The following is a 15,981-nucleotide window of genomic DNA, read 5'->3' on the forward strand; positions in this document are numbered from 1 at the left end:
GCTCATTCTTCTCTGTTTTGTTTCCTTGCTTTTCACATGTTACCAGCTACATAATTTCTTGACAGAAAAAAATAAATATAAAGTCTATGTACTCCGGGCATACTGTACAACTTAAACAAGGACTGGGTATGGTTTGTGTTTTCAGTCTAAGGCTGCAAGCAGTATTTACCACAGAGGGCACCAGCTCTATCTGGAAGGAAAGGGAAGGACTATGGCATCCAACAGCCTCTTCAGCACAGTGACAGCATGCCAGCAGAACTTCTTCTGGGGTAAGTGTCACCGTGTTTTCATGCTGTTTGCTAGCAACCTGCTGAGCAGAGAGGGCATCTTAGACGGGCTGCTGGCTTCCCGGGGTCACAGCATGTTAAAGGTCAGGAGGATGCTAGTTTGTTGCACTAGACATTGAAAAATGAAATTGCTGTAAATATTTGTACTTGGCATGTGTAACTAACTCTCGGGGTAATGGCTTGAAATCGACAAAATTAAATGAGCTCATGTTAATCAAAATGTTTTCCAGTGTAACAGAAACAAGGATGTTAAAATCAGTAAAAGCTTAACATTCTCATGAACCTCACTAGAATAAACTGAATGCTGAATTAATCAAAGTATTGTTAAGTTATTGACTCGGCAGCTCCCAATGTTGGAACAAATTTCAAAAAGGAAGCAATTTTACAAAATAGCAGACCTCAGAATTATCGAAACATTATGGGCTAGTGTGTATGACACAGAAATAAACCTGGAGGAAAGTTAACATTTTAAGCAGCTCCACTGAAAGAATTCTCTTTACCGTCTGAAACTGTCCTCAGATATCTCTAGAAGCTTGTTTCTAAACAGTTTTCTGTGACTGAAGCAGACATTCAGCTAGAACAGAAGCATTCTCAGGACATCAGAGCTGTTTTGAAAAGATCTGCAGTAGTTCAGGACACTGACTGTTTAAATCGTTTACTCTACATGAAACTGTAATTTTCTAAATAATTTTAATTTTATCTCTACACGCTATTACTCTCACACAGAACTCGTTACACTCAGCAAACACTGAAACCTCTAGGATCCTCTGAGCACATTCTTAGACCAGCAAAATGAAGACCGTTTTTAGTCTCATGAAAAATAAACTTCGAAAGGATACCCTGAAGGATTTAAAAGAGTCATGCCGACAAAATCATGCTGGACTCTTAAAACAAAACAAACATAATAGTCTCTTAATACTAAATGTTCAGTGAGTGCTGATACAGATATGTAAATGACTTCAATCCTGATCAACTATCATGGGATTGTAGTAAAATGTCCACTTACATGATTCTCTTTATGATATCCAACATGTCCCAACTACACGGCAGATTTTAAAGACCGAATCCTTTGCTTGTGTGTACCTACATTAACTTAGCTGGGGAATTTTCAGACTATTGACTGGAGCTCCATTACTCCTCCCCCCTCACACATCTTAACTGGCTCCTAGGAGAGGGTCCCTCTTAAGTCAAAGAGAAAATTAAACCTGAAAAAGGGAGGGGGTTCTCTAAAGAAATACGTACTTCATGTTTTCATTTTTAAAGTATGTAACACTGCTGTAATGACTCCCACAGTAGCCAAAAGTAGGCCACTCAGTTACAAAATATAATCAGTGTAATAATCATAGATTGTTTTCTAATTTTAAAAGTGGGCATAGCATCACTTTAAAAATCTCTGCCTTAGGAAGCAGAAAGTAACCACAACTAGACTACATTATACCCCAGATTATAAGTACAGTTCTCACAGGAGAAGATCTGCTATTAGTGACTAGGAGACAAAAAGGAAAAAACATATATTAAAGCTTCTGTTCATGAAGGGATTGCTCGGCAGGCACAGCAGCAAGCAGTTAAGGGACATCTGGCCCTGGAGGCATAACTGTCACAAAGAAGATGTTGAAGTGGCCTTCTCCCATCCTACAGGGGTGGAAGTGGGCCTTATGTTGTGACGCTCTTAGTGACTGCCCTATATGAAAATTTCCCAGACCTGACCAAGTTTAAAAGACAAATCGAGGTCATCTTCTCCAGCATGCAGTACTTTTTCACATGGTAGCCAGTCTTTCTCTTCTAGAAGGTGAGTCTCACCTTCCCTACCTCCCCTCTTCCAAACAGTACCTTAGGAGAGGCTAGAGAACTTAGCGTGAACCTATTACACCAGACTAATTACAGGTGAGGAGTGGACAGTCGTTCCAGGTTATCATCACGTCACGTTTCCCTGTTCCATAATGTATGTGAAGGTTAAAACTCTCTTAGAGGGCTCGGCAGAACCACCTAACGCAATGGCCTGAGTGCATGTGCCAACTATGGAAAATGCTCTTAGGTAAGGGACAAGGCATACCCTTACTGATCATCTCACCTCAGCTATTAGCAGTGAGGGAGGAGTGCAAGGGGACAGCAGACAGATGGCAGAGTCCCAGTGTCCTTGATCTCTGCATACTTTCATCAAGGTTTTCAATCTGTGCTACTCAAAACCATTACTTAATAGGAATAAATCCTGTCGAAACAGCAGATTGACTCAACAAGTATCTCACCATTAGGGACTGTTTGTGAAATCACATAAGCTGACTGATTACATTTCTACACAGAATCCTTATAACAGACCAAAGTCACTGATTAAGCATAATGTGTAAAGAGTCATTTCTAAAACAATAGTTGTGGTCTATATCAACAATAATCATTTTGTACTTTCAAGATCCCCTCGTGACCAAGTTTTTCAAGTTGTTTCCCAAATAACAGCGATAAATTCGATAATCTAAAGAGAAGAATTAAAAAGAATGAATATGGATGGCTACTCTAATATTTACTAAAATCTAAAACTGCCAAGTAATACCCAAAGAGACTACCATGCATTCTAAAAGATGATTCCACTTTACAAGATTAATACTGACTTCACGTTTAAATCATAGAGATGTTTTGAAATGTAAATGGAATTATAGAAAAAGATCCGTTAAGTCTGAATGAGCTTCCTAGTAGTTTCTAAATCAGGAGAAAGCCATGAAATATACACAATTACATTATAATATATTTTAATTATTTTAATAAAACAAAAATAATTTCTTCAATTACACCCTTCAAGCTAATAATTGCTGATGGTCAGACTTGTTTCAGTCAGTCATCTAAGTTGAACTCCGTGAGGGAGAAATGTTCCAGCTCATTAAGAGAAGACTGAATATTGAAATATAGGACGGTTAAGCAAACTGGGGGTGGGGGCTGACTTGTGGAGGGGACTAAGATGTTATCAAGAACACAGAATTAATCTTTATTGAATAGAACCATTCACAAATCAAATCTCCCTGTACTTCAATACTCTCAAGCAGCGCTAATCAATTACAAACCTCCTCTAGTGCTTCAGAACTCATGTGCTTTCAATTTCACACACTGGTGGTCCTGAAGTACTATACTGGGCTAAGTTAAGACAGTCTGTATCACAACTTTTTTTTTTCAAAAATATTCATCTAGAGGGCTTTCTCCCCACCTCTCAGGAGCTGCTTGCATGAAAACTGTGGTAATATTTTTATACTGTGCTTCCTTGTTAAAGCAAAAGGTTAGGGGTTACCCAAATACCTCAACTGTATATATATTAAAAGAGAAAAGGTAAGTATTCATATCAAAACTCCAATGGGACTGGATTCTCTATTTCTGCATTTCCGATGATTAATGAAGCCCCCACGCACACTTGGAAACTGACGGTAGAACAAAGGGACATTGCAAAGTCCTCTGCACACCAAACGCACACCCACTTCCACGCTGCTTCAGACTTCTGCCAGGACACTCGTAGAAGACCAGTCTAGGGCACCAGGCAAGCTGTGAGTTTAGCATAAGCATTAAGACTGCAAATGCTATCAACCAAGTCTTTAGAGACATGTTTATAGAAACGGTTCCCTGAAACGGGAAACCTCTGCAGTGTCTTTCCAAAACTATTACACATGTGGCCAAGTGAGCGCTATCAATCCAAGGTGAATAAAATCCTATGGCAGAAGCTAAAACCATGATTGTGACAATGTGTGACTATTTCTCATAGTCAGCCAGACCTGTCATTAAACGGCCACTGCCAACCCAATGCTAGCTCAGGCAGGGGCTTCCTGACAGGTCACCTTAACAGACTATTTGTTCCTCTCCTATACCAATGAACCAAAGTTGTATAACTCCAACTCAAGATTTAAAATAGTCAAAAACAAAACTGGCACTAAGCTCCTATATTAAGGATAACAGTAAGCGCCAATACTTGATATTTTCTAAACAGTAAAATATTCTGATTATCTCAAGTGTATAAAAATGTTTAATGATTTAAAATGGATCTTTATAAAGTTTTATACACAATATATTACACTTTAACCTCTTATCATTTCAAAAGGACAATGATATTTACTGGATATGAATTCTGATTAATCTGTTACAATTCAAGTAAAATGGGGAAACTCTATACCTTATTCAAAGGGAGTTTCCTTACAATTTTAACCACAGTTACCCACGAACTTTTGTCCATTCAACAGAAAACACAAATAAAAACAGACCATATAACTTTTTAAGACTTATTATAGCAACCTAGATGAAATGTTCCTTTATTATGCTGTTTACAATATCTTCAGCTTACACAGAATTCTTAGGAATTTCCTCTCCATATAGTACTATTAAAGTCATGGGATTCAAGGTTTGCAACACTGTTGAATGGATGTAAGAAACACCCTATAAAACATTTCAAGCTCATGCTATTATTAAACAGGAGTTAATTCTAAAGCCTATTTTTCCATAAGCATTTTTTCTTCCCCTAAGAAACAGAAACTGTAGCACTTATTGTAATGCTCCCAAATGAGATGAACTGTAGAATTCAGTTTAAAGGCTAGTTTCTATGAAAGTACTTAATATTTCTACAGAACGAATAATGTGTTAAATGTGTTACTCATTCTCTTCCTGTAAATATTCTAAAATGTTATTAGTACTCAAAAATCTAACATACAGGGTCTAGGGTATAGAGTTCAGTAATGGAATATTTGCCCCACGTTCATAATAATGACCACAGTTCAATCCTCAGCAACACAAATTTAAAATGATAATAATTTTTAAATCCAATATACATGCAAGGAACAAAAAACATACAAAGTGTGAGGATTTCTGCTTCAAATAAACAATGATAAAAGTTAATTTACCATGTTTAATTTTTTAAGTCTATTGTTTAGAAGAAAAAGAAATTATTGACATACAGACATAACACAATTTTTTGTATAATGCTGAAGGGTATTAAAAAATATTACATTGATTTTAGAAAGTCTACCAAGTTAATGTTCTTGTCAAAATGTATGTAATATAATTTTTGAAAACTACTCTAGAAATTTTGTGACTGCTAATCCTAATGCCATTTCTCTTCAAAAATTATACATCAGAATAATATTAAAGTGTGGCATTCTTAACAAGATAGATCTAAACATTCTATGCAATGCAATTAATTTTGACTGCACAAATAAATTAATTTTATCATACTTGCTTTTCAGTAACCTTAACTTTTGTACAAGAAGGATGTTGGCTGATACCACCAACTATAAACATATATTTACATAAAAGATTAAGCTAAGACTCCAAAAACTTAAATACACATTTATAGGTCCCCTTAAAATTACTTGAGACTTGAGCGCGCCAAACCATTATTTATGTATTTCTTATGGTCAGTTATCTCAGAACTAAATTTATTTTGTGGTTCAATAAAAGCAAAAAATAAATAAATGAAAAATGCTAGCCAAAACCAAATAACAATTACCAATAAAGTTTTAAAAACATATGTATACACAGTCTTTCTTTGTAAAAATTGTAATAATGACGTTGTGGTATTCCACAACCTTTATATGGACACAGACAGATTTTTCACTGAAATAAAATACCTGCCACATATATCCAACTTTAATTCCTTTTGGCTATCAGTCTAATTTTAAATTTTTATAGATAATGTACACATATACAAATACACTTATGACTATGAAACTTGGAATAATGATTATAAACTAAGAAAAACAACTATAAGTTATATAACTAAGGGACTGTTTGTATCTTCTGTAAAACAATTATTTTCTATACTGACAATACTTTGTACACTGCAAAAAAAAAATGTCAATTTTAAAAATAAAAATTAGGCACCTACAAAGAAACATAAATAAACAGTATTAGGCTTACAAAATCCAAAGACATTAATTTCCAGTTATAAATCCAAATAGTCACTGACATCAATAAAAAAATTCATTTCAGTTTACACAAGCCAATGAGAACATTAGCAATCTGCTGAGAGACCCTTACTTATGGCTACCTTAGCTTGGCACTAAACGTATATAGCTTCTACATATTCACTCATTGCCCACATAACCTGTGTAAGTAATTAAAACACTAGCCTTTTATTTCTGCTAGTTTTCAATAATAACTACAATTTTCTTTCTAAATTTCTGTACTGAACTTTTCAACTTCAGGCTAAATTCCCAAGATATTCTTTAAATGAAAAGCGATATTCTTTAATGAATATTTAGTAATGCTCATTATTTCTACCAAATAATTTAGAATTATTTCAATGAATCTAAGCAGCAAACACGGACTTTAAAGCAAAAAACAGGTCATCAGATCCATCCTAATATTATTATATAATAATGCAAATTACATAGTTAATGTTCCAACCCTCCAATCTATCACTGTAACTAGACCCTAGAGTACAGATGCCTGGGTATCAAAAGGGGACAGGTAAAGAATCTCTTAGGTATTTTATATAAGTACGGCTTTTAAAGTTTGGGGAGTTTGTTTGTCTGTTTGGGGGGTCTTTGTTTGTTTGAGAAAACACTTCTTTCTTTGCTTCCTGGACTTCTACCATGCTACAGCTGCACACCACAGTACAGTACAGGAAGAAAACTTCTTTAAGGCAGTAACCCACATTATATAAACCAGTTTTCTATGAACCGTGTACCAAACTATAAATGTACGTCAGGCTAGGGTTGGAGCCTTTGCCACATGTTCAGGGTCCTGGGTTCCTTCCCCAGTACATTTCTCTTTTACAAAAAGAGAAAATAAAATATATGTGAGCATTTCCTGGTAAGGCCCTAAAACATCCATAGGCATTATGAGAAGCCTAAGAGAAAACTCCCCCTAAACAGCTGTGCCCCAACAGTAGACAACTGGCTACAAATGATAAGCTAGTAAAATTAAGGCTTTAATGTCATGAAATTTATAAACCTTTATGGGATTTAGCTTTTAAAAGAAAAGCATTGAAATTTTGCTAGTGCTCTTACAGAAACTAAAAGTACACACACACACACAAAAAAAAAATTTTAAAGAGACAATCAGGCAAATACTACTTTTAAAAAAACTGTATTGCAGTGCATTAGTAAAGCAATATAAATAGGAAATTCAGTGTGATCCAACCTTTGGTGATTAATCCATATCAGAAACTACTTCCTCATACTCTCATGATCTCTAGAATTCAAACAAAATTCTCTACATTCTCACACGTGGTAAAACTGAACACATACACATGCACACATATTCTATCTTGTTCTATAATTTAGGAAGAAATTTTATTTTTAAGACCTGTCACCAGTCATATCCACCTCATTTTAGAAATCTTATTATCTAAAGTAGCTATGAATGAGAAGTACTCTCGAATGAACTTTACTCTTGACTCAGTAATCACGTTTCTCGTGGCGTGAGAAAGCACATTACAGAAGAGCTGAGGGCTCCAGTGTGCAGAACAAGAGCTACATGGCAGTACATTTTAATTGTCAATCACAAGTACCTAGACAGCTTTGAAGCAACCACTGACTATAAGTCTCATTTTTTACTTTTATATGCACTTTTATCTATCAAAATATTCTTATCTATCAAAACTTAAATAAATCTGAAATGGAGCAAAATATTTGTCTTAAATTGCTAAATTATGTATTAAGTGATTAAATCTCTCATATAAGTGATGAATTCTTGAGATGAACCGAACCCATTTTCTTGGCTATGAAATTTATGTACTTCCACAAACAACATAACAGAAAATTTTGTCCCAACTGTTTATTTACAAAGTATGTTACATGTACAAAAAAACAGATTTTCTATAATGAAACTTCACTAAACATGTAATTTAAGTTTTTATTTACTTTTATGCAGATACATGATCACTAATTTTTTAACACAAAAATACTTAATAGCATCAACACTGCTTCCTTAAAGAAAACAATGAAGAAACATGCTTTTATTCATTATCATAAATTGACAGTTTTTGAAAAGTAGCTACTAAAATAATGTGATCTGAAAGCTCATTCTCAAAGCATCTGAAATAAACAAAAACATACAAACTAAAGGGTGTAAGTACTTAAGAATAAGAATGAGAAACCACTTTGAACATAAGAAATATACATATAGTTTTAAAACAAAAGTTTACCTGAGCAATTTAAAAAGCAAGCTTTAACTGGAACAGAATCACCCAAAGAGTACAGAACTTTCTCCTAAACTGGCTGACTGAAAGACGTGTCTAAAGTCATCATTATAATGTGTGATAATTTCTTTAATCACAGAACTACCAGTCTTGCTAAATCCTGTGGAAAGGCTTGGCCAGTTGCATTTTCCCACCATACCTCTTCCTTATCCGTTACGGTGGATCTTCGGCACTGAAGGAGACAGAAAGGCTCCAAAATTCTAGCTACATTTAAAGTAACCGAGTCAACCGTACAGGCCTGCTTTAAAAGCACCCATTTCTAGAAGGCAAGAAACTCTTGGTTTTTAAAGCTGATGCTTCTACACACAGAAGGCAAGTTCAGCCGGTTCCTGGCTACACCATAATCAGCTGCTCCAGAAGCTCAAGGGCACCCAAAACAACGGGCTACCTGTTCCAGCCAGGCCGAGGAATGTGTCCAAATCATTTTTATTGATTTAACCTTTACAGGAATGCTACATATCCTCAGAGCAAAACATTTTGAATGTATTTATAATATGATACACTTCTGAAAAGCCATGAAAAAGAAAGCTAGAGACAAATCTAGACAGCCCTCCACCCTTGGTTGTTAGGAGTTTATTTTTATTTTAAACATTATCAGTGGACCTAAATACAGAATAATTCTACTTGGGAAAACTTATTTTGGCACGAATTTATGTAGAAATAAAAATTTGCTTCAGAGTAGAGAAGGTGCATTTAAGGAAATTCTAACTTTAAGAAACACAACTCCTAACTTGACAATGATGGACAAATTTTAACAAATTCTAACAGTTCTTTCACACTCTAACACACATTCATCAGGGAAACGACACACATATCAAGCTAAAACTTAGAGAATGTAGTCCTTGCTGAATAAACTGAAAGCTGTACTCTAGTAACGTTCTGGGGATTTACAGAGAAAGTTCTGTGGAGCCTACCTCTAGCTTCCTGCACACGGTACTTTATAAACGGCTGCAGCAGCAAATCCTGCATTAGGTACATTTGCCAAATAATAATTCACAATATTATGCTTCCTCACATTATGCTCCATCATTAGTTAACTTGAACCTCACCTCTCAAAAAGTTCTGCTTTCACTGCAGACTGTTCTCTTAAAAATGCAAACAAATTTTGAGCATTTCCAGATGTAGCAGGGGCATGCACACACTTTCATCCGCACGCGCGCGCGTGCACACACACAGACACACACACACATCACAGGCAAATTCTCAAAGAATTCTAAATAACAGCATAATAAAACTAGACTCACTGCTTACTACCTCAATGACTATGTGGCGTTTAAAGAGCGAGCTGACAGGAGCATATCTCCATGAAGCTGTGAACAGCAGCTACCGGCACAGGCTGCAGGTAGCTGCCACCAGGTACAACAGCAGCATATTTCAGGAGCTGGCAAGGCTCTGCTGAACGGGGCTCTCTGAAGCTCTGGCAGCTACTGAGCATGCAAGAATAAAGGCATAGTGCTGTTTGCTTTTTCAAATTGTTAACTTACTTTTAATCCTGGGTAATATAACTTGAATTCAACTACATTATTTTCATCTTTTTTTTTTATAAAACATCTAAGCATGCATGAGACTATGCTAAATGAAAATCAAAATCATTTCTATGCAGCCTACTTCTCTGAAGTTGGGCTGGGACTACAGTGAGACATGGGAGGCGACAAGGTTAAAAATTGTACAGCCCTCAAAACAGGGCTTCCCTGGATGCTCTCTTGTGCTGTTTGCCTCACCCAGGGCCTGGTGCTGCCCAAAAGGCACAGCATCATAAATAACTGTGCTAATGAAACAACACGCTAAGCTGGGTAACTGAAAACACAGAAATACACTAACACAAGAATGAAATGTGAAAGTAAGAGTGTACATATGCTTAGGGCATGCTTTATATTTGCTTTATAAAAAGGATTATCTGGAGAAAAACACAATAAGGAAATCAATATAATCACTTTACACTCTGATCAACTGTTATTCTGAGAAGGTGCAAGTAGCTCACAGGTTGCTTTAGAGATATTTACTGTAAGTAGCATGCAATGTAAACAAAGTGCCCTTACTACATGATCATAATACTTAAAAAAAAAAATCTAGAGTGTTCTCCATTAAATGTTCCCAGGGTGATACTTGGCTACTGTGGTCCAATGGCAGCATTTCTGGTTTATCAGCAGACCTGTCTGAGGAGTAGACCTTGGGGGATACGCAGTGAGACACAGCCAGACATGGGTGCTTTTTCAAACAAAGACAATGCACCGCCCCTCTCCGTAAATTAAAATGTGAGAGCCACTGACTACCAAATTTATGTCCATAAATAAGCTAAAGCCAGGAAGAACATGAAAAAACATTCACTTGAAAATTGTCTCTCCACCCAAAACTAATTTTTCTTGTGAGGTTTGTTTATAACAAAACATTACAGTTTATTTCTCTCCTTCTATTTTCTTGACAGATTTTGGTCTATAGTTGTGACCATAAGTAATATTAAAGAGAAAATAAAAACAAAAAAATACAAAACTAATTAAGAAAAAACTTAGTAAGAGGAATAGGCCAAAAAGTTAATGTTTATTTCTCCAATGTTTTTAAGAACATAATCAATCTGTACCCAAAAACTTGTATTTTAAATTAACATACTTTGAAGACCCTGAGTGCCTAATGCTGCCTGTGGTCCTGATGCTGCAACTGTAGTGTTTATCTGTTCCCTTTCCTCAGCTGAATCTGTTCATCCATTAGCTTTCTGGAAGTGAGCACTTACTGGCCAGGTTGCTACGCTAACCCTTTGTAAACACTCTTCATTTCATTCTCACAACTCCCTTCTATGCTGGGTAGCATAACTGCTCAGATAAGGAAAGAGATGAAGTCATGAAGCCTGTCCAAGGTCACACAGTGGAACGGCTGCCATGCTAGTCCAGGCCTTTCTACTCTTGACAGCTGCTTGAGCATGTTACACTGGCCTTAATGAAGTCACTTCCTGGTCCTTCATTTCTCTATAAAGACACTGGTTCTCAAGCATGGTCCTCTATAGAGAGTAATTAACTCTCACAAACTACAAAGCAGGTCATCTCTGTTTTCAGGTTATTCTAGTCCACCATTTTGCATAAGAATGAGGGAATCAAAGCAAGTAAGGAAAGGTAAAGGGCTATCAAAGGAAAAGGTTGTGAGGTTTCATCAGAAACTTGATCATTCTTAGGCATCATAATCAGTAGTCTTGTGCACTGTTCATACCACCCTTCACATGATTGATATCATTTAGGAATTACAAATTCAACTTTTATAACACCAAGAATTTACGAACTAAAATAATAATGGCCATACACTTTGTCTTCCAACAGATACTATGCAAAGATTCCAAGACTCCTGGCATGTCCTAGTTGTCCAATTTCATCCACGATTTAATGTTTTAAAAGTCTCTAGAAGGTTAAAACAAAAAACAAACAAACAAACCAAAAAAAAAAAAAAACAACTGCTCTAGCTACTGTTTTTTCTCTAGAGAGTTGGAATAGAGCTGGAGATACATTTATTGTTTTAGTCTACCCAGTGCCACTGGGGCATAGAGAAATGCCCTTCCAAGACTGCCATGGGGTAGCTAAACAGTTCACATTTCTAGAGACACAAAGAACCCAGATGAGAAAGCTGTCTGGGGATCACAAAATGTCAACAGTCTTCATGCACCCACATTTCATCTGCCATGGAATATTTTAATGACCAAGACAAGAACTTAAAAAGTCTAAATAAGGAAGACTCACCTGTTAAAATAAGTACATATACAAATGCAAAATCATAGGTATAACAGTTTAGAAAACATAAATTTGCATATTAGTTTTAATTAGAAAAATTCAGTTTAAAAAAGAAGTTAGAAGTTGGTTTGCATGACATCTTCCCTAAGATGTACAACTCAAGGCACTTTCTAGTGAAACGTTCAATGAAACGGGCAAACAGCAGTGTAAACACAAAAGTAATTTTGGAAGAATAGATAAAGTTCTTCTGTAGTTGCACTATTGTTACACGTTCTGATTCTGCTAGCCTGCTAGCCTGCCTGTCAATGGATACACGTGAGAAGAAGATACTATGGGAAAGAAAAGGTGATTGGCTAGATAAGGCAATTCCCTGTCTTTAGTTTAAACCCCACAAGTATTCCCACTTACATTATCAGAAGCCACTAGAAGGACAGAGACAAAAATTTGTGTGTATCCAAAACAGTCAAAGAAACAGAGAATATTCTAAAATGAAAAGTGACTCAGCACTCACTAATATTATATATTATATATAAGACTAGGCATCAGGGATGTTATGTAGCTCAGTAATAGAATGTTTGCCTAGGATGGATAAGGCCCTGGATCCCCAGTATCCAAAAAACAAAAGTTTAAGTTGAAAATATCGAAAAGAAACTAGAAGAATAATTCGGCAGCAGAATTACTGGGAGAGGGGGACATGGGATTGTACCCCAGACAGAATTATTGAATGTGCTAATGATTGTGAGGAAATGGCAAGGGGTGTAAAGAGTTCTGACATTGCTAAAGGTATGCTTAGAGGGGAAAACAGGATGCTAAATTACATATGCCACAAGCTCATTGCTTTAAATTATACAGTATGTATGTATACCCGAGGAATCCAAACAGTAACAACAGCTATGCTTAGCCCTAAAAGATAAGAACATATACTACAATTCTACAATTCAGTTAACAGCGGGCTCTAATATTTGACAAGTTCACTTTCCTGAATCCACATAAAACCTTCATTTCTCCCATAATAAAGTTGTAAGAAATAGAGCAAAATTCCCAACAATAAATCATATTCCAAGAAAAAAGAAAGACTCTGATGGAAACATGACAGATCAGCAAGGATTTAAATTAGTGTCTGAATCTCCATTATACTCTCACGTGAGCTTAAGCAAGAATATGCTGTCTGAACTCCCTTATCCTTAAGCAGCACCTATCTCCAAAGTTTCCCATGAAAATTAAATAAGAAGTAGAGTGCCTACATCCTATCTGACAAAACTCATGAGTTATTAAGTATAATCCACTCTCTAGTCCTTCCATTCTCTGCAATACACTTGATTGCTGACAGTGGGGGTTCACGGCCTAGCAGCATCAGTGGGCCCGGAAGCGTGTTCAAGTGTAGACTCTGAGGTCCTACCCCACCTCCTCCAAGAGGCCTGCCCCTGCCCCCCACCTCCTCCAAGAGGCCTGCCCCTGAACCCCCACCTCCTACAGGAGGCCTGCCCCTGAGCACCCCCACCTCCTACAGGAGGCCTGCCCCTGAACCCCCACCTCCTCCAAGAGGCCTGCCTCTGAGCCCCCACCTCCTACAGGAGGCCTGCCCCTGAGCCCCCACCTCCTACAGGAGGCCTGCCCCTGAGCACCCCCCCCCCACCTCCTACAGGAGGTTTGTCAGGTTTGTGAGGCCTTCTCCAGACCAGCTGCTTACTTCTCAAGCTGAGGAAAGCATCCAACTAATCCCTCATTCTGAGGGCTTCTGGAGCCTAGAAGGAAAATGTTTAACTTAATTCCACTTTCAAACACAACTTTCAACATGTGAGGAGAAACTCATGTCCTCTCACCCCTGTAGTTTACCCACAATGACTGAGTACTTGCACAATGGTTCTCTCAAAAATGCTGTCTTCCAGTCCTTGAAGCAGACTGCAAATTATGGCACAGCATAATGATGTCAGCTATTAGCCTAGCCTCCATGTTATCAACAATATCCCATCATATATTTTAAGTTTTCTGGATGCACTGAAGGTTTTTTGTTTTTTCATTTTTCAGTTATGTATACAATCATGATGTTCTCATACATGTACGTCCTCCCATTCTGTGCAGATTAGCACATACACAATCTTTCCCCATGCCTCACCTCTCCCCACGTTGCTTCTAAGTTCAAAGCACCAAATCTGCACAGCATTCCTTCAAATATCTAGCAGTTGTGCACAGACAGAGTTTGTGAGACACAGCTGCTGTTGAAATCATTTGCTCCTAGTAATGTGTGAGGTGCTCCCCATTGCTCTCTAGTCCTCATTCCAAACTCTGGCCACAGGGACCTCAAGCCGATGGGCAGCCTTTTGCGTCTAGTCCTCTTCTGGTATTTTACAGCACTTTCTTACTGGTAAACAGTGTTGGCCTGAGTGCCCATTCTTCCCGCTCCTCTTGCACGGCTACTGATGGAAGAAGAAATGGTTGTGTAACTAGGACAACTGTGGAGGCGAAGAGGAATCCAAGTGTCCTTACTGGCAGTGCAGGGCAGAACTGCTCCTATGGGCAGGGAGGGTGACCACTAACTTCGGCTGCCTCACAGAATCCCACAGTGTCCCTCCTTTAGCTGCCCTGCGCTTACCCTGCTACGCCTCCATCTTTAACACAGACCTGTCCTCAACTGCAAATATGTCTTGCTGTTCGGTCATGCCTACATGAACTGCTTTTTCATTTATGTACTGGGAGTACTGCCCTAGCTCCTAAATGTCCAACGAGAGGTCAAATCTGGAACCTTCCCTTTGAATGCAGTATGGCACAACAGTGTAACCAATCAGGCATTTAGTAGCTTTATGACAGTCTGGCCTTGAAAGAGCCCACAAAGAAGGATATGCTTACCACACACTTAAAAAAAAAAAAAAAAAAAAAACACTGAAAATTAAGACTATCAAAGGGCATGTTAACATTTTTAGGGTAACATTTTGGGGTAAACCAGTACTTTGCTCTTGACTAAGAAGGCCCAAAGAGAAAAAATACTAACTATGAAAGGTGAGTCTGCCTAAGACAGGAAGAATAACTGGAAAGAGAGAGGAAGGCACTTCAGAACTACTCGGTGGCCCAGGACCAGCCTGGGAGTCAACAGGAGAGACAGCGAGTCCAAGAGAAGGCAGGTTAAACAAACGCAACCACTCCTGAGCCTGGGACACAGCAGGACAGCCTAGTCCCCCTGCTATTCTCTACCATCGAGCATTACTCGTATAGGCTTGGACACCTCTCCACGCAGCCTGAGTCAGAACCCAACAAACTGACACAGCCAACAAAGGCACTGTGTATTAAAACGTTTCTCAGTTAACAGAGGAAAACTATCCATCTACCTATGCTGCCCCACGTGGACATTTTGAGGAATAAATATGACACAAACTGTCAAAAATTTCATGTAATCTCACTGTGTATTAAAGTAAATTCTAATCTAGTATTAGGAGAAAACCCAGATGTCCGTTTATAAGACTGTCAAAGAATGTGCCCGGTGTCTTTACAAGGCAGAGAAGGTTGTAGGGTGGTCAAACGTTTACCAAACTGTGAAACCAGTCAGACACCAACAGTTTCAAAGGCTCAACTTTATGAAATTATGTTCATTTAAAAATCATCTGAGCCGGGCGGTGGTGGCGCACGCCTTTAATCCCAGCACTCGGGAGGCAGAGGCAGGTGGATCTTTGTGAGTTCGAGGCCAGCCTGGTCTACAGAGCGAGACCCAGGAAAGGCGCAAAACTACAGAGAAACCCTGTCTCGAAAAACCAAAAAAAAAAAAAAAAAAAAAAAAAAAAATCATCTGAATGTTACTCTATCCATTCCTCAAGCTCAATGGGATATA

At 37.8% G+C, this 15,981-nt stretch overlaps 2 protein-coding genes across 12 annotated transcripts in view; one reads left to right on the plus strand and one right to left on the minus strand.

The window, feature by feature from the left end:
• Nucleotides 1–15,981, minus strand: part of Supt3h (SPT3 homolog, SAGA and STAGA complex component) — a 353,629-nt gene that overhangs the window by 313,683 nt on the left and 23,965 nt on the right. The window contains exon 1 of one of the 4 annotated variants that reach the window (XM_076557811.1): nucleotides 8,591–15,012. The exons of the other annotated variants lie outside the window; for them this stretch is intronic. The gene's annotated coding sequence lies outside the window, so the exon portion shown is untranslated. Of the gene's footprint in view, nucleotides 1–8,590; nucleotides 15,013–15,981 lie in introns of those variants that run through there. 4 annotated transcript variants of the gene reach the window in all.
• Runx2 (RUNX family transcription factor 2) overlaps nucleotides 1–15,981 on the plus strand; it is a 329,850-nt gene that overhangs the window by 249 nt on the left and 313,620 nt on the right. For all 8 annotated transcript variants that reach the window (XM_076557798.1, XM_076557803.1, XM_076557799.1 and 5 more), the window contains exon 2: nucleotides 146–269. In XM_076557798.1, the coding sequence (XP_076413913.1) occupies nucleotides 146–269 (124 nt within the window). The remainder of the gene's footprint in view (nucleotides 1–145; nucleotides 270–15,981) is intronic.

Source organism: Peromyscus maniculatus, chromosome 21, assembly GCF_049852395.1.
Source record: "Peromyscus maniculatus bairdii isolate BWxNUB_F1_BW_parent chromosome 21, HU_Pman_BW_mat_3.1, whole genome shotgun sequence".
NCBI classification, from domain to species: Eukaryota; Metazoa; Chordata; class Mammalia; order Rodentia; family Cricetidae; genus Peromyscus; species Peromyscus maniculatus.